Genomic DNA, 13,859 nt, shown 5'->3' on the forward strand with positions numbered 1-13,859 from the left:
AGTTCTTGCTCCACCCCTTCCCTGACTTTTTCATACTGGCTATCTCCGCTCTTTCTCTCCAGACCTGAGAAAGGGTTTGGATCCAGAACATTGACTATTATCCATCTCCTTCTATAGATGCTGCCTGACCTGCTGAGTTCCTCTAGCTCCTTTACTCCATATGCAAGTATCAGCAGTCTCTCGTGTCTCCTGTTCAACTAAACTGTTTGAATTTTTTAATGAGGTAGCAGTAGAAATTAATGAAAACAATGGAGTAGATGATGCCCATATGGATTTTCTGCATAACCTGCTGATTAACTAGTCAAAATCAAAAATACATCTGCAGAAAATAGTGGTGAAGTAGTTTAGCAGAATAAAGGCTGAGGTAGAATATTGGCTGAATAGCGCATAGTTTAAAAATGTACAGAAACAAAGGGGCCTATGTATAATTAGGTCAAAATGTTTTAAATCATCAAGGCGTTTTGCAAGAGTGGTTAATAAAGTGTGTAGGATCCTGAGCTTCATAAACAGGCACAGAGCATAGTGGTTAAGTTGAAACATTATAAAATATTGGTTAGACCACAACTCGAGTATTGCATCCAATTCTGGTCAACACACTTAAGGAAGTAAACATTTAGTAAGGGTGCAGAAAAGATTTAAAAGAATGTTTCCAGGGATGTAGAATTTCAGCTATGAAGTTAATCTGGAGAACTGGGGTGATTTTTCTTGGAGCATAAAAGATTAAGAGGAATTTTGGTGTATGTGTACTCAACTAGGTTTAGATAGGGTAAAGGGAGAGTAATTCCAATCAACAAATTGTTCAAGATCTGGAAACTGATTTATAGCATGGGCAAATCACTGGAGGGATGAAGGAAAATCTTTATTCATTGATGAAGAGGTTATGATGTTGGACCCACTGTCTGTAGGGACAGTGGAAATAGAGACAACCATGAGAACTGGGACTGGCACACGAGGGGAAGCAGTTTGCAAGCAAAAAGAAAGAAGAGGAATGGAACTGAGTAAATTGAACTGCCAGGAACCAACACTGGGCTAAAAAGCCTCATTCAAAAGGCACAGTAGGTTGTTGTTAAGCTTCTGAATACTTTGATCCAAAACTTGTTTTGATTCAGTTCTATCATTAGTTGCTCATGGATTAAGGTTGGAAGTAAAACATGGGCACAGATGATTGCATGTTGTCCTGCAGTCTGGACTTTTTGAAAATGGCAACTGCAGAATTGACCTGTCAGGCTGAGCTATGTTGATTATGATGTGAGAAACATATCCTGGATATTTTGGTTTATCATCAAGGAGGGTAAATAAAGTTTTTAGCAGACTTTTTTTCCTTCTTGGAGATTTTCCCCATGGTATTCTTGATTATCAGTTATTTTAAGATTTAAACAAATAGAAACAGTCTGTTTTCTTAAGCTAAATACTGTGAAAGATTTTTGGTTGTTTCATATTTTATGCTTTTGATATATGAAGTGTCATGTAGTTACAGAATATTGTTATATTAGGAGTGACATTAAAATGAAGGATCATTTCTTCCCTTATCTGGCAATGTTTTACCAAATTCATTTTAATCAATAGCAAAGTATTGATATTTGTCTGATGCAATTCTTGAAAAGGAATTGGACAGACACTTGAAAAGGATTGCATTATCTGACAAAACAGTGGGATGATAAGTGCTTTTACAATCAGAATGGATCAAGAAGAAATAATACACGCTAGTGTGACTGGGCATCAGTTCTCTTGTTCCTTAGATATTGTCTTCATTCATTGATTCCAAGATTTAAGGGAGTGGGTTTGGGAAGTGTAGTGGCCAAGGAGCCTGACAGTACAGGTTTCCAGAAACAAGTGCTGCTACATTAATTGCAGGAACTAATTTATGTCTTTGGAAACTGTAAATTAAGAGGTCGGTTGGCTTTTAGGAACAGTGTTCCGTCTAAGGTGTGTGCATGTGTGCGCATACACATCTTCTGCACAGAGGAATTTAAACTGCCCACAAAAGGTTGTTACCTTCTACCTCGTTGGCATGTTAAGTATATTTCACAATCATACACAATCACATTTCCTTCTCCAGTTTCTGCTACCAGCAGAAAGTCTGGATGTTCTCCCTCAAACCATCTGGGTTCCCCCTGAGTGCTCCAGTCTCCTCCAACCTCCCAAAAATTTTTGTGTTGGTGAGTTAGTTTTCCACTGTAAATCAGCCCTAAAGTGTGTCGATGAGGGTAGAATCTGGGAGAGTTTATGAGAATACTGTGGTGAACTAGATATACCTGTCTGACTGCTCCTGTGGCTCCTCCCACAGACCCTGCTGACTGCTCCTGTGGCTCCTCCCACAGACCCCTGTATAAAGGCAACTGTGGGCTGCTGCTCTCCCTCATTTTCCCCAGGATGTAGTGCTGTTTATTCTTCCAGTCAATAAAAGCCGATATCTCGCTTCCTAAGTCTCAGCGTGAGTTATTGATGGTGCATCAAATACAGAGAGGATAAAATGGGTTAGGACAGGATTAGTGTAATGATGGATGTTCAGTGGGGACTTGTTAGGCCATAGGACCTGTTTCTTTGCTGTATTTCCATATGTAAGGGGTTTCTTCTTTGTGTTACTGCGTATGTTAATTAAAATGGCGTCTTGGTTATGTTAAATGCTGAGAAGGCTCTCTCACTGCCGTTTGTTTGGGTTATCCTATTGATAAGAGAGCGAATGAACAAATGGGTATCCATGTTATTCTTCTTTTGGGGTGATATGCTGTCTCATATGGCTGGGAAACAGGGGTTTTGGTGGGGAGTCGGAGGGGAGATCGAGAGGAAGACAGACGTGCTGGGAGTGCTCTGGTCGATCACTTCGGGTGGTCCCGAGCTACGAGTCGTGGGGTCAGAGCGGATCGCAGGGGAAGAAGGAAGGTCCTGAGCTCCAACCGTGTGTGCACGAAGAAACTGAACTTTGATAAGTCTGGTGCCTTTTTTTTGTTTCCATTCATTCCTTTTTGTATTTTATCTTTATTAATCTCATAGACCAAGTAAGATTTATAAAGTGTAATTTGTAAAATGTACATTGTGTGCTGGCTGATGATTGATGTTTGAGGCCGTATCAGGTGGCATTGCACAGCAACCGACGCAACCGTGAGTCAAGGTTGGGCAGGGACAGGATCTCCCCTAGATACGTACAAGCTAGTATAGCTGAGCGTTACATTTGTGGGGGCTGACGTCTGGGATTGAATTTTTGGTAAGCTGTGTAAATCACCATGTTAAGTAGTGTGGAAATGGATCGAGATAAGAGTGTAAACTGGTGTGAGTTAGAGGAGTACCGGTGAATCATGCGTGCATGTTAAGCAGGGTGGATTTCCACATTTCAGGAGATGTGTTAGTGCAGGGGTTGAGTTTGGTCAAAGGTATGGGGCAGATAGAACTGGTAGCTAGAAGGTGCGGTAAAGAAGTGGAGTCTAGCTGGGTGTTGGTTCGTACGTCATGACATTGGAACTTCCAGCGACGGTCAGCGTCCCGGGGGAGGCGGGGCCATAGGGCCTCCACACCCTCCCGGAGGAAGAAAGTAAGGAGACACCGGAGGAGGAGCTAGATGAGACCCCAGGGCAGGTGCCAGTAACCAGTGGGGGGGGGGGGGTGGTCAGAGTGGAAAGGCTTGGCCAGGCCCTGCCCCCCAGCTAGAGGTGAGACCTCCAAGTTAGCAGCCGGGGAGGATGACTACGAGACTGGAATCGAAAACACGTCCCCGTTGTTAGAAGCGTGGCCAGGAAAAGAGACAGCGATTGGTGGAAAGTTTGAGAGGCGGGGTGGCCAAGAGTCGTCCGGGAGCAGAAAGCTGAACAGCCCTCGGCTTCACTGGCGAAGTATTTAGAAGCTTTGGAGGAGCGTTTGGAACGTCAGGGGATCCCTGGGAGCTTTTAGCAGAGTTTCACCACATGGGGCAGGGTAGACGGGAAAAGCTCTCAGAATACATATTTCAGTGGGTGACCCCCAAGGGCCGGATCCTGAGTGCAAATGAGGGACGGTGTGGTGTATTCAAGCGAGGCCTAAAGTGATCCGGCCAGGGGAGGTGGCACTAGTGATGGGGATCCCAGATTCCCTGGAGTGCCGGCGGGCGAGGCCCTGTTAGTAGACGCCCCGGAAGACCTTGAGGGGGAGTCCTGGTTCCCAGCTGGGGTGCTGGTGAAACCTGAATTGCAGAGGCCCTCAGTTCTACAGGCACGCCGGATGGGGGTGATTGTAAGGAACACAACGGAGAGAGAGATCACCTTTAAGCGCGGGATGCCTCTCGTGCACTTGTTCCCAGTGACAGTGATGTCTAGCACCCCCGTGAGGCCCACTGGAGGAAAGTGAGGCCCACTGGAGGAAAACTACTGGAGAACTGGGGGCGGCTGACCAAGAAGGCCTTTAATTTTGAGGACTCCCCTGTACCGCCGGAGTATAAGAGCAGGCTGGTGGAGAAGATGCTGAAGCTAGGGAATGTCTTTTCTCAAGGTGAGTTTGATGTGGGCTGTTCCAAGAGCACTCGTCACACTATTCGGGTGACAAATGACACCCCGTTTAGAGAAAGGTTGCGGCAGTTAGCCCCAGCAGATGTGCAACGAATTGAGGCTGGTGGCGTTTGTCAGCTGAAGTTTGTCACCATCTGAGAGAAACTGTCCCACTCACAAGTTGGAGTTCCTGGCGCTGAAATGGGCGGTGGTGGACAAATTGAGCGACTATCTATACGGGGCCAAGTTTGAGGTGAGAACGGATAACAATCCTCTCACTTATATTCTGACCTCAGCAAAACTGGGTGCCACAGGCCATCAGTGGTTGGCAGCCTTGTCTGTCTATGAGTTCAGCCTGAAGTACCTGCCGGGAAGTTGGAACATCGATGCAGATGCTTTATCTCGTCAGGCATGGAGGAGGAGTGGGAGAGTGTCCCTGCCCTGGGAGTGAAGACCATTTGTCACTTTGCGAGCGACGCTGAATCAGGAGTCCTAATGGGGCCGGGTCGGGTGGTGGATCAATTGGGGGCTGATGAAGACGCACTACCCACTGTGTACTGTAATTTGACTGTTCTGAGGAACAGGCAGCTGCCGGAGGTGAGCCCCCAGGAAGTGGGGGTGGCTCAGTGTGACGACCCGAGCATTGGCACTATCTGGTATGTGGTTAGAAAGGGGGATATGGCCCAGGTGGAGAAGGTGAAGCACGCCTCCATACCCTTACTACGGAAGGAGTGGCCTCGGTTAAAGTTGAAGAACCAAGTCTTGTACCGGGTCACGTCGCCCCCGGACGACCCCCAGCGTTGGCACATGCCTGAGAAATATCAGAAGACTGTGCTCCAGGCACTGCATGATGATTCCGGGCACTTGGGGGTGGAAAAGACCTATGGATTACTCAAGGGCTGGTTTACTGGCCCTGGATGAGGGGGGAGGTTGAAGAATATTGTAAGAAGAGCAGTCGTTGCATCAGGAGGAAGACCCTGCCTGCGCAGGCGGCTCCTTTGTCACATCTGCAGAGTGCGGGACCCATGGACCTGGTGTGTATGGATTTCCTGTCTATTGAACCAGACACCAGCAACACCATGAACGTCTTAGTCATCACAGATCACTACACTCGATATGCTCAGGCATTTCCCACTAAGGACCAGAAAGCGACTACAGTGGTGAAGGTGTAATGGGAGAAGTACTTTGTTCATTATGGCCTTCCCAGGCGGATCCATAGTGATAAGGGATGGGACTTCGAGAGCCGGCTTATCCATGAATTACTGGGTATGCTTGTGGTTGAGAAATCCAGGACCACACCCTATCCTCAGCCTGAGAGGTTTAACTGGACCCTGTTGGATATGCTCGGGCCTCTGGAGATTGGTCAGAAAAGTAAGTGGAGTCAGCACATCGGGCATTTGGTTCACTGTTATAATTGTACTCACAATGATGCTACAGGGTACTCACCTTATTATCTGATGTTTGGGCGGGAAGCGAGGTTGCCCATTGACTTGTGTTTTGGGACTGCAGTGGGTGACTTACCTTTGAAGCCAAATCTGAAGTATGTGTCTGATTTGAGGAGAGAGCTGAAAAGGGCGTACGAGTTGGCTGAGGTAGCGGTCACCAAGCAGAATCAGAGGAATAAGAGGAGGTATGATCAGAAAGTGAAGTTCGCCCAACTATTGCCGGGAGACCGGGTCCTTATACAGAATTTAGGACTACCTGGTAAGCACAAGTTGGCGGATCGCTGGGCGGCCACCCTCTATGTGGTAGAGAGCCAGATGCCGAATCTACCTGTTTACCGGGTGAAACCCAAGGATGGGAATGGGCCTGTCAAGGTACTCCATCGGAACCACCTGTTGCCCCTGGGTCAAGAAGTGCAGGTGGATCAAGAGTCCGAGTGGGAGGTTACACTTAGTACAAGGACTCTGCAAGGGCGCGGGGCGAGGGAAGAGCCCGCTGCAAAAGAGATGGGACCGGTCCACCCCGGAAAGGGATACTGCTTCGGAAGACGACGATTCAGATGTGTGGCACCTGTTTCCGTTTGCTAATTCCCCAGTACCGGAAGAAGGGGTTCCTGGCCCTTCCCCCACTGAGTTAGGTGAGAGCAGGGAGGGTGTTGAGGGGCAGACTGAGATACAGCCGGCAGTGGGGGGAGAGAGGGTGGAACCCGAACATGAGACAGAGGGCTCTCAGGTGACGAGGGATCCCAGTGAGGGTCCGACAGGTAGACCTGGGGTGTCCCCAGTGGTGTCTGCGCTGGAAGGGTCAGCAGAGGAAGTAAAGGAGGTCTCAGAGAAGTGGGCACCCCCTGGAGCGGTTGACCTATGCAGCGCCAGGAGAACCGAGTGTGATCTCTACCGCCCTGGGAAGTTATGTCACTGCTTTATGCACCTGGGTTGGGTTTTGTGTCTTGCAAGGAGCATTGGGGAACTCTGGTAATGTCATGAGGGCATGACTTTTGTTGCTGGGGGGAGAGTGTAAGGGGTTTCTTCTTTATGTTACTGCGTATGTTAATTAATATGGCTTCTTGGTTATGTTAAATGCTGAGAAGGCTCGCTCGCTGCCGTTTGTTATCCTATTGATAAGAGAGCGAATGAATGAATGGGTATCCATGTTATTCTTCTTTTGGGGTGATATGCCGTCTCATATGGCTGGGAAACAGGGGTTTTGGTGGGGAGTCGGAGAGGAGATTGAGAGGAAGACAGACGTGCTGGGAGTGCTCTGGTCGATCACTTCGGGTGGTCCCGAGCTACGAGTCGTGGGGTCAGAGCGGATCGCAGGGGAAGAAGGAAGGTCCCGAGCTCCAACTATGTGTGCACGAAGAAACTGAACTTTGATAAGTCTGGCACCTTTTTTTGTTTTCATTCATTCCTTTTTGTATTGTATCTTTATTAATCTCATAGACCAAGTAAGATTTATGAAGTGTAATTTGTAAAATGTACATTGTGTGCTGGCTGATGATTGATGTTTGAGGCCGTATCAGGTGGCATTGCACAGCAACCGACGCAACCGTGAGACAAGGTTGGGCAGGGACAGGATCTCCCCTAGATACGTGAGCCGATATAGCTGAGCGTTACACATATGACTCCAAGACTGACACCAATGGGTGACCACCTGAAAGAAGGTAATATGACACATTTTGAGAGATGCCTACATGTTACATTGACAGTAGGATAATCACTTTACTGTTCCAGTTTAGATCTTTACAATTTTACAGATGAGTCAAGAGAATACTTTTTGAGTGTTACTCAATTAAGAATATCTCTTCAAAGTGAATATAATTAGATGTGGGATCACAATTCACAGCTTTGCTTTGTAATATTAAGAACATAAGTACTACTTACCACCCTCTGCTGCTACAGTGAAATCCAAAAGCTTATATTCATAGGCTATGTCCACTTTAGTTTCCACTTGTGGTCTTTTAAGTGTTGAATAGATTTTGCCAGGGCTGTTTTCATTGGATTTTTCCAGCTTTGGTAAGCTGCAGCCCATTTTTTCAGTTGCTAATATAAAATAGAAGTGTTCAGGGAGTGATAGAATTAACAGCACAGCATCAACAAATGACACCCTCAGATATCTCTGAAAAACTTAATAAATCTTAATCACATAAACATGCTGCTAACTGTATGAATTGTATTTATTACAGATGTCACATTTGCTTTGTTCTTTAAATCTTATCCTTAACAAAACAGCTGGCATCATGGAAATATTTACAAGCATTAACTATACAATGATTCCATTATGAAACATTTTCCACATTTGATTTTCTCTTAAACTACTAACATTCTTTAACTGTACATCACTTGTACAAGAGTAAAGTGAATCTGAAGTCATATAATATAACTGGAACACAATCACATTAGTTGACCTTCATTCTTTACTGCTACCAAATATTTAAAATAGTATTCTTACCTTAACCTTGGACCTCTTAAATCACAAACCAGAAAGTTGATCTGGTTCTTTGTTAATATTTTTGATATCAATCTGTAAAGGCCTAATAAATCTTTTTGTCAAGAAATGGTTACAACTTTTGAAAATCCAGTGGATTCTGTTTAATTGGTCCATCAGTTACTTAGGGCAGCCACTTATTTAGGACAACTCTTAAAGAACAAAAACTAATTAAAAGGTAGCTGGGATTCATTTCCTTTATTTGGGACATTGTGCCACTTATTGGGACAGAAAACTGTTGCTGAACAGTTTCCAATTAGTGTTAAGTCGCATGAACTTGTGTGGCTGTAAGACACTACACTGTGCTCAGAGCAAAGTTTTTAAACTGCATCAGTTGTGTGTGCTTGTGTTCAAAAAGCAGTGATTTTTGTCGCTGATAGTTGGTGAGAAATAGCAGTAAGTAAGACAATTTAGAATTGTTTTTGCTCACTGTGGTTTCAATTATCCAAGCTCGGAGTAATGGCTGGCAGTGAAAATGAAATGATTTTACTACCTCAACAAGTTAGAAACTACAAAGAATTTGAAGGTATCACCAATTATCTTGGATGTTACAATGAAAATGAAGATTTGCAGGACGCAGTTGTTCAAAGCATAACTGCATTAAGTGTCTGCGCTACTTTTGTTTACGTACAACCAATCAAAAAGAATATGTTAGTTGTTTGTCATATCTGATGATGACAGTGAACCTCCATGTGAGAGTTTTTAAGTGGAAAAGCCGTTACACTGGAACAGTTCCACTCTCACAACCTCGGAAGTCTGGATCCAGTGATACGAGTAGTCATCATAGCCTTTGCTCTCCACAAAGTGTTGCAGAACCATTTTCTTGGCCATTGGATCGCACTATTGATCTCATCCATCTAGTCCACTGGAGCTGACTTCATATACTAGGACAAGCATGTCCCTATTTCAACAGAACATGCAACCCACTGGCTACCCTCAACTTGTTTGACCCTCCTGTCAAAGCGGTTTACTGGAGTGTGGCCACTGTCACATGCAAACAGCTATTTAGAGCCAGGGTGAGGGCTAAGTGTTCTGTAAGGACCAAAAGTGAGTGAGTTACTCCAGAATGATCATGACAAGCCCCTTCACCTGAGGTGCTGCCCCTCTCTGGACTTGACATACACATCAGCGTAAACTGAATGAATTCCTCTATCAATAACTATTAGGAACTAATGTACAGTTTTATAGTATTGTAATAGCATTGGTAGTGTCCTAATTTGTTCCATATTTCATTTAAATACATAATTTGTTACTCAGTTAAATGGTAGTTTGTCTTTTTTATACTTCTTAACTAATTCCATGAAACTTCAGTTAATTAGGGTAACTTAATTGGGCCGAGATGTACTGGTCCCAATGTATTCCAATTAACTGGAATCCACTATACTGAATTTTAAACATAAAATCATAGATTGCCAAGTTAACCCAATATTCTCTTATACGTGCTGATATTTCCAGCATTTCAGTTTTTGTTGTCAACAGTACTTCCATTTTAACAGAGATTCTATGGTATGTATCCGGAATAAATAATAAATAGACATAATTAAAACTGTACTGGAGAAGAGGTTTTCTTCATTTAAAAATAGAACATTTTAACTCTTTAAGTGTTGAAATACTTTGGATAAAATTAATGGGAAATCTGAGAACTCCGATTAACCCACTGATCTATGCAAGTCAAGATTTGTAATTAATCTGTAACACTAACTTTGTTTCTCTCTGCATTGATGCTGCCTCACCACTTGAGAATTTCCAGCATTTTGTTTTTATGTCTGTCTTCCACGAACTACAATATTTTGCCTTAATTACTTATAATTGCATTCACATTGCAATTACGGCTTAGAGAAATTTAAATTGTTTAAAGAAGATAATAAAACTATACTTCTTTGATTGTGAGAAAGTCAGCTAAGATAAACTACATTCTACACTGATTGTTTTTATGTTTTTTTTGACAAACGTTCTATCTCAGTGATAGAATCAAATAAATATTATTCAAATGCAATATCACATCACATATTTTACATATAATCTAGTAAGGATGGGTGGAAACTGGCTGTGATTCTAAATGTCAGCGACAGATTCCCCAAGCTCTTGTTAGAGTTTACTCTAAGACTGACTACATAAGAGTTCCTTGTGTTACCTTTACTTGAGAGGGTGAGGATGTAATCTGATTGAGGTGATTAAAATAGTGTTATTCACACAATGGGGAATGAGCATCTCAAAATATATTCCAATAAAGCCAATCGCATAGAAAGGCAGAATAGGTGTTAAGAGTTAATTGAAGGTATGACGATGCAACAATTTTAACCACTGGACCTCACTGACATGCTAAAGCACTCCTCCTCCTACAGTAATATAAACTTATCTAAAAGGCTTCTGACAGAAACTTAAGTCTCGGAGGAGATTCTCAATTAGCATAAGAGAAATACAATCCTGTTGGCTATGCATTTGTTACAAATTGGGAAAATGAGGATCTTGTGCATCTTTCCAACAGGTTAGCAACTTGAAGGAGTAGTTCTTGCCTAGGAAATACGGTTAAATTGTGCCCTTATGTCTATGTTGTTTTTAAGGTAGTATATTGTTGACCAGAAGAAACTGCAGTCTGATCAAGGACAGGGGAAGCAGACAAGTTACTTTGTTTCCCCCATTTTGTGGACTCTGAACAGTTTCTTGCTCTTGGATAATCTAATCAGAGCAACTGCATGTGGATACAGGAGGCTTCAGGTAAACCCAAGACCATTCTCAAACAAATAGCCATTTGTTATGTAAAGGGAGTGGACTCTGAACTGATCCTTGCTCTGGGACAATCTCATCAGACAATCTCATGGTCTCACCTGAGACCAGTCTCAAAGGAGTAGCTACCTGTTTTGTAAAATGCCAGACCTGCAATCAGTAATCTCGTTAGACTCTGTCTGAGTTGCCTCATTTAACTGGTTTGGACCAGTCAGAGTGTTTGGACACAAATACACAGGGCTGGAGTGGGCAAAGCCATGAAACAATGTTGACTGTAGCCCCGTACAACAACCAGTAAGAAGGTGACCCAGGTAGGTCAGGTGACCTTGAGCCAATGGGATGGAGATCCAACGGTTCAATTGATGAGGAACCGTATAAGACTCAGGACCTCCAAATACACAGGGGTGATAACTCTCCAGCAGTGAGAGACCAACCATCGCAGATAAGGAGGACCCAACGGACACGTGGAGATCGGGACCACAAGGAACGCCTGGCCAGCGTAGACTCTTTTCCTGGGGAATATCCTTTTCTCTTCATTGACTGTTCATGGACTGTCAGGGAATTCTAGAATGGTGCACACAGAGACAGTTTGTAAACCCATGTGCTTTTAGTTGAATCAATAAAAGTTACTTGTTGGTAACTACAGATTCTCTGTGCCTCACTGATCATTATTACAAGGGGTGATTCTTGTAACAACATGATGGGAAGAATTCAGCATTTTCAACAGCAAGAGACTAAGTACTGTACTGACTTCATTCACAGTCAGCCTGTTTTATTTCAGGATATCTCTGATGGATGACTGATGTGCTGTATTGATTCTGTTATCATTTCCATATTTTGCTGCCAATTAGGTCAGTTATATTTATGGGTTTAATTGGAATATGTTGGCGGGAATTCACAGCCAGCCTCCTTAAAGATTATTTTATTCAGCTGAGCCCACAGCACAATTAGTTGGCCCTGGTCTCACATTTAAGGCTTTTTTTTTTCATCCTATTTACAAACTTGGTTTCACTGAATTTGTTTACATACTTCTTAAGAAGAAATGTACTGTCACTCAAATAACCAAAACATCAGTTCATACAAAAGAAGGTACTGCAGATATTGTTAAGATGCCTGTGTGGTAGAATCCTTACCACCAAATACATAATGGATCGAGTAATGGTCTTATTGGGCTCTGTTATCAGCTATATTTGTAGTTTTGTTAACAACTGCCAGCTGTTTTTTTCTGAGAGTTCTCTGCAAGATTCTGTCAGCATGTAAAAGACTGGCCTCAAGTACAATGAATTTTTAACAGAGAATTCCCCTACAGCATTGTTACACAAAAATTCTTAAAGAATATTAACTATGTTTGCTTCTCAAATAATTTTAAGAAGCTGTAAGAAAATGACTAATAAAACTTAAAATATCTGTTGAAAATCAAAGATGTCAACCTGGGAATTAATTTTAATTATATAATGTGCAAATAATTATGTAGTCAATAGTTGTCAAAGGAATTGTACCTTTTATTATTATATATTTATGAAGACCATTTAACTATTTGAAGGAAGGCTGGTGCTCTTTATATTTAATATACAATGATGTAACAAATACAAATTTGTATTTGCATTTTAATTATAGAAGTGATCTCCATCTATCATGAGAACCAGCAACATTTAATACAGCAACCCCAGATAGTTTTTAACACATTTACAAATGATTTTGGTCAACAGATAGTTAAAAAGAGCACTCTCGGCAGATTCGTAGCTGCATAGTAACATGCTTCCTGTGATAGTTAAATGAAACAAGCAAATTAAGAATGGGGAAAAAAAATTCTAAAGACCAAATAAAATGCTGTTTATTGTGTCAAAGCTTTAACTCCTTCAGCATTAGCACCTAAACTGAGACCACAGAGTGCAACTAATATTAAACCACCAACACATACATTCAAGTACACAAATAATTATTGAATAATTTACCTGAGGAATGCTTGCTACGAAAATTATTTCAAGCAAGCCAGCAGACTTTTCAAGAATTACCGGCGATCAAAATGCCACCACAATTAAAGATTCTCTCATTTCAGGAGTGGAAGTTCCTGGCCCTCAAGGAAACTTAGATCAGCTTTACGAGCAAGAAATAACTCGAAAAGGCAGAGTGCAACAAAGCACTATTCCAAACAGCATAAGAGGTGACCAGACTGGTCTGATTCTTATACCAATTTTACAATTGAAGCATTTTGGTCTAAAATTATCCGTTAACTTCCTTTTTGCTGCTGAAAACGTCATGCATCAAAAATTTTAATCTTCAGTGCTGCGTGTTCAGTGAAACCACATCCTGTAACAGTTCACTGTTTTATGTTTTTACCCCTTCTCCTTTACTGCTCCAATCATAACAGCGTGAAGGCGACACGCATACCAGTCACAGTCCCATAAAGATCCCTGAATTAAGGGACCTGATAGTGAGGTGAAAGACAGAACATCGGCCAAGAATGAATTACAAACGTCTAACTCGCTGAAGCGGGTGTGAGCTCCAGTTCAGCAGCCAGATGGGGCAGCCAGCATGCTGACTTCACCCTTCAATGAAATTCATATTTTAAGACCCAAAACAATCCCCTAAGGCTGAACTCCTTACGTCCGATCTGCGGAAGAGACTGTTAAAGAGGCAAACCACTCCTGGAACAATCTGTGACTAAATGAAGTTGTATTTAAATAAAACAATGGGAAGATCTGTTCGCTTCAAATAGAGGTGCCACATGAGATTCAATAATCTGGT

The 13,859-nt window shown here is 42.7% G+C and overlaps 1 protein-coding gene across 2 annotated transcripts in view; it reads right to left on the bottom strand.

Annotated features, from left to right (window-relative positions):
- The window catches only part of LOC140732175 (raftlin-like), a 97,992-nt gene extending 84,563 nt beyond the window's left edge, over positions 1-13,429 (bottom strand). Inside the window, exons 1-3 of one of the 2 annotated variants that reach the window (XM_073054419.1) lie at positions 13,067-13,429; positions 11,546-11,675; positions 7,781-7,939 (exon numbers count right to left, since the gene is read on the bottom strand). In XM_073054419.1, coding sequence (XP_072910520.1) covers positions 7,781-7,939; positions 11,546-11,648 — 262 coding nt within the window. In that variant the 5' untranslated portion in view covers positions 11,649-11,675; positions 13,067-13,429. The remainder of the gene's footprint in view (positions 1-7,780; positions 7,940-11,545; positions 11,676-13,066) is intronic. The other variant, XM_073054420.1, reaches the window with a different exon arrangement.
- Between the last annotated feature and the right edge of the window lie 430 nt (positions 13,430-13,859).

The sequence above is a fragment of the Hemitrygon akajei genome, chromosome 8 (genome assembly GCF_048418815.1).
Source record: "Hemitrygon akajei chromosome 8, sHemAka1.3, whole genome shotgun sequence".
NCBI lineage: Eukaryota > Metazoa > Chordata > Chondrichthyes > Myliobatiformes > Dasyatidae > Hemitrygon > Hemitrygon akajei.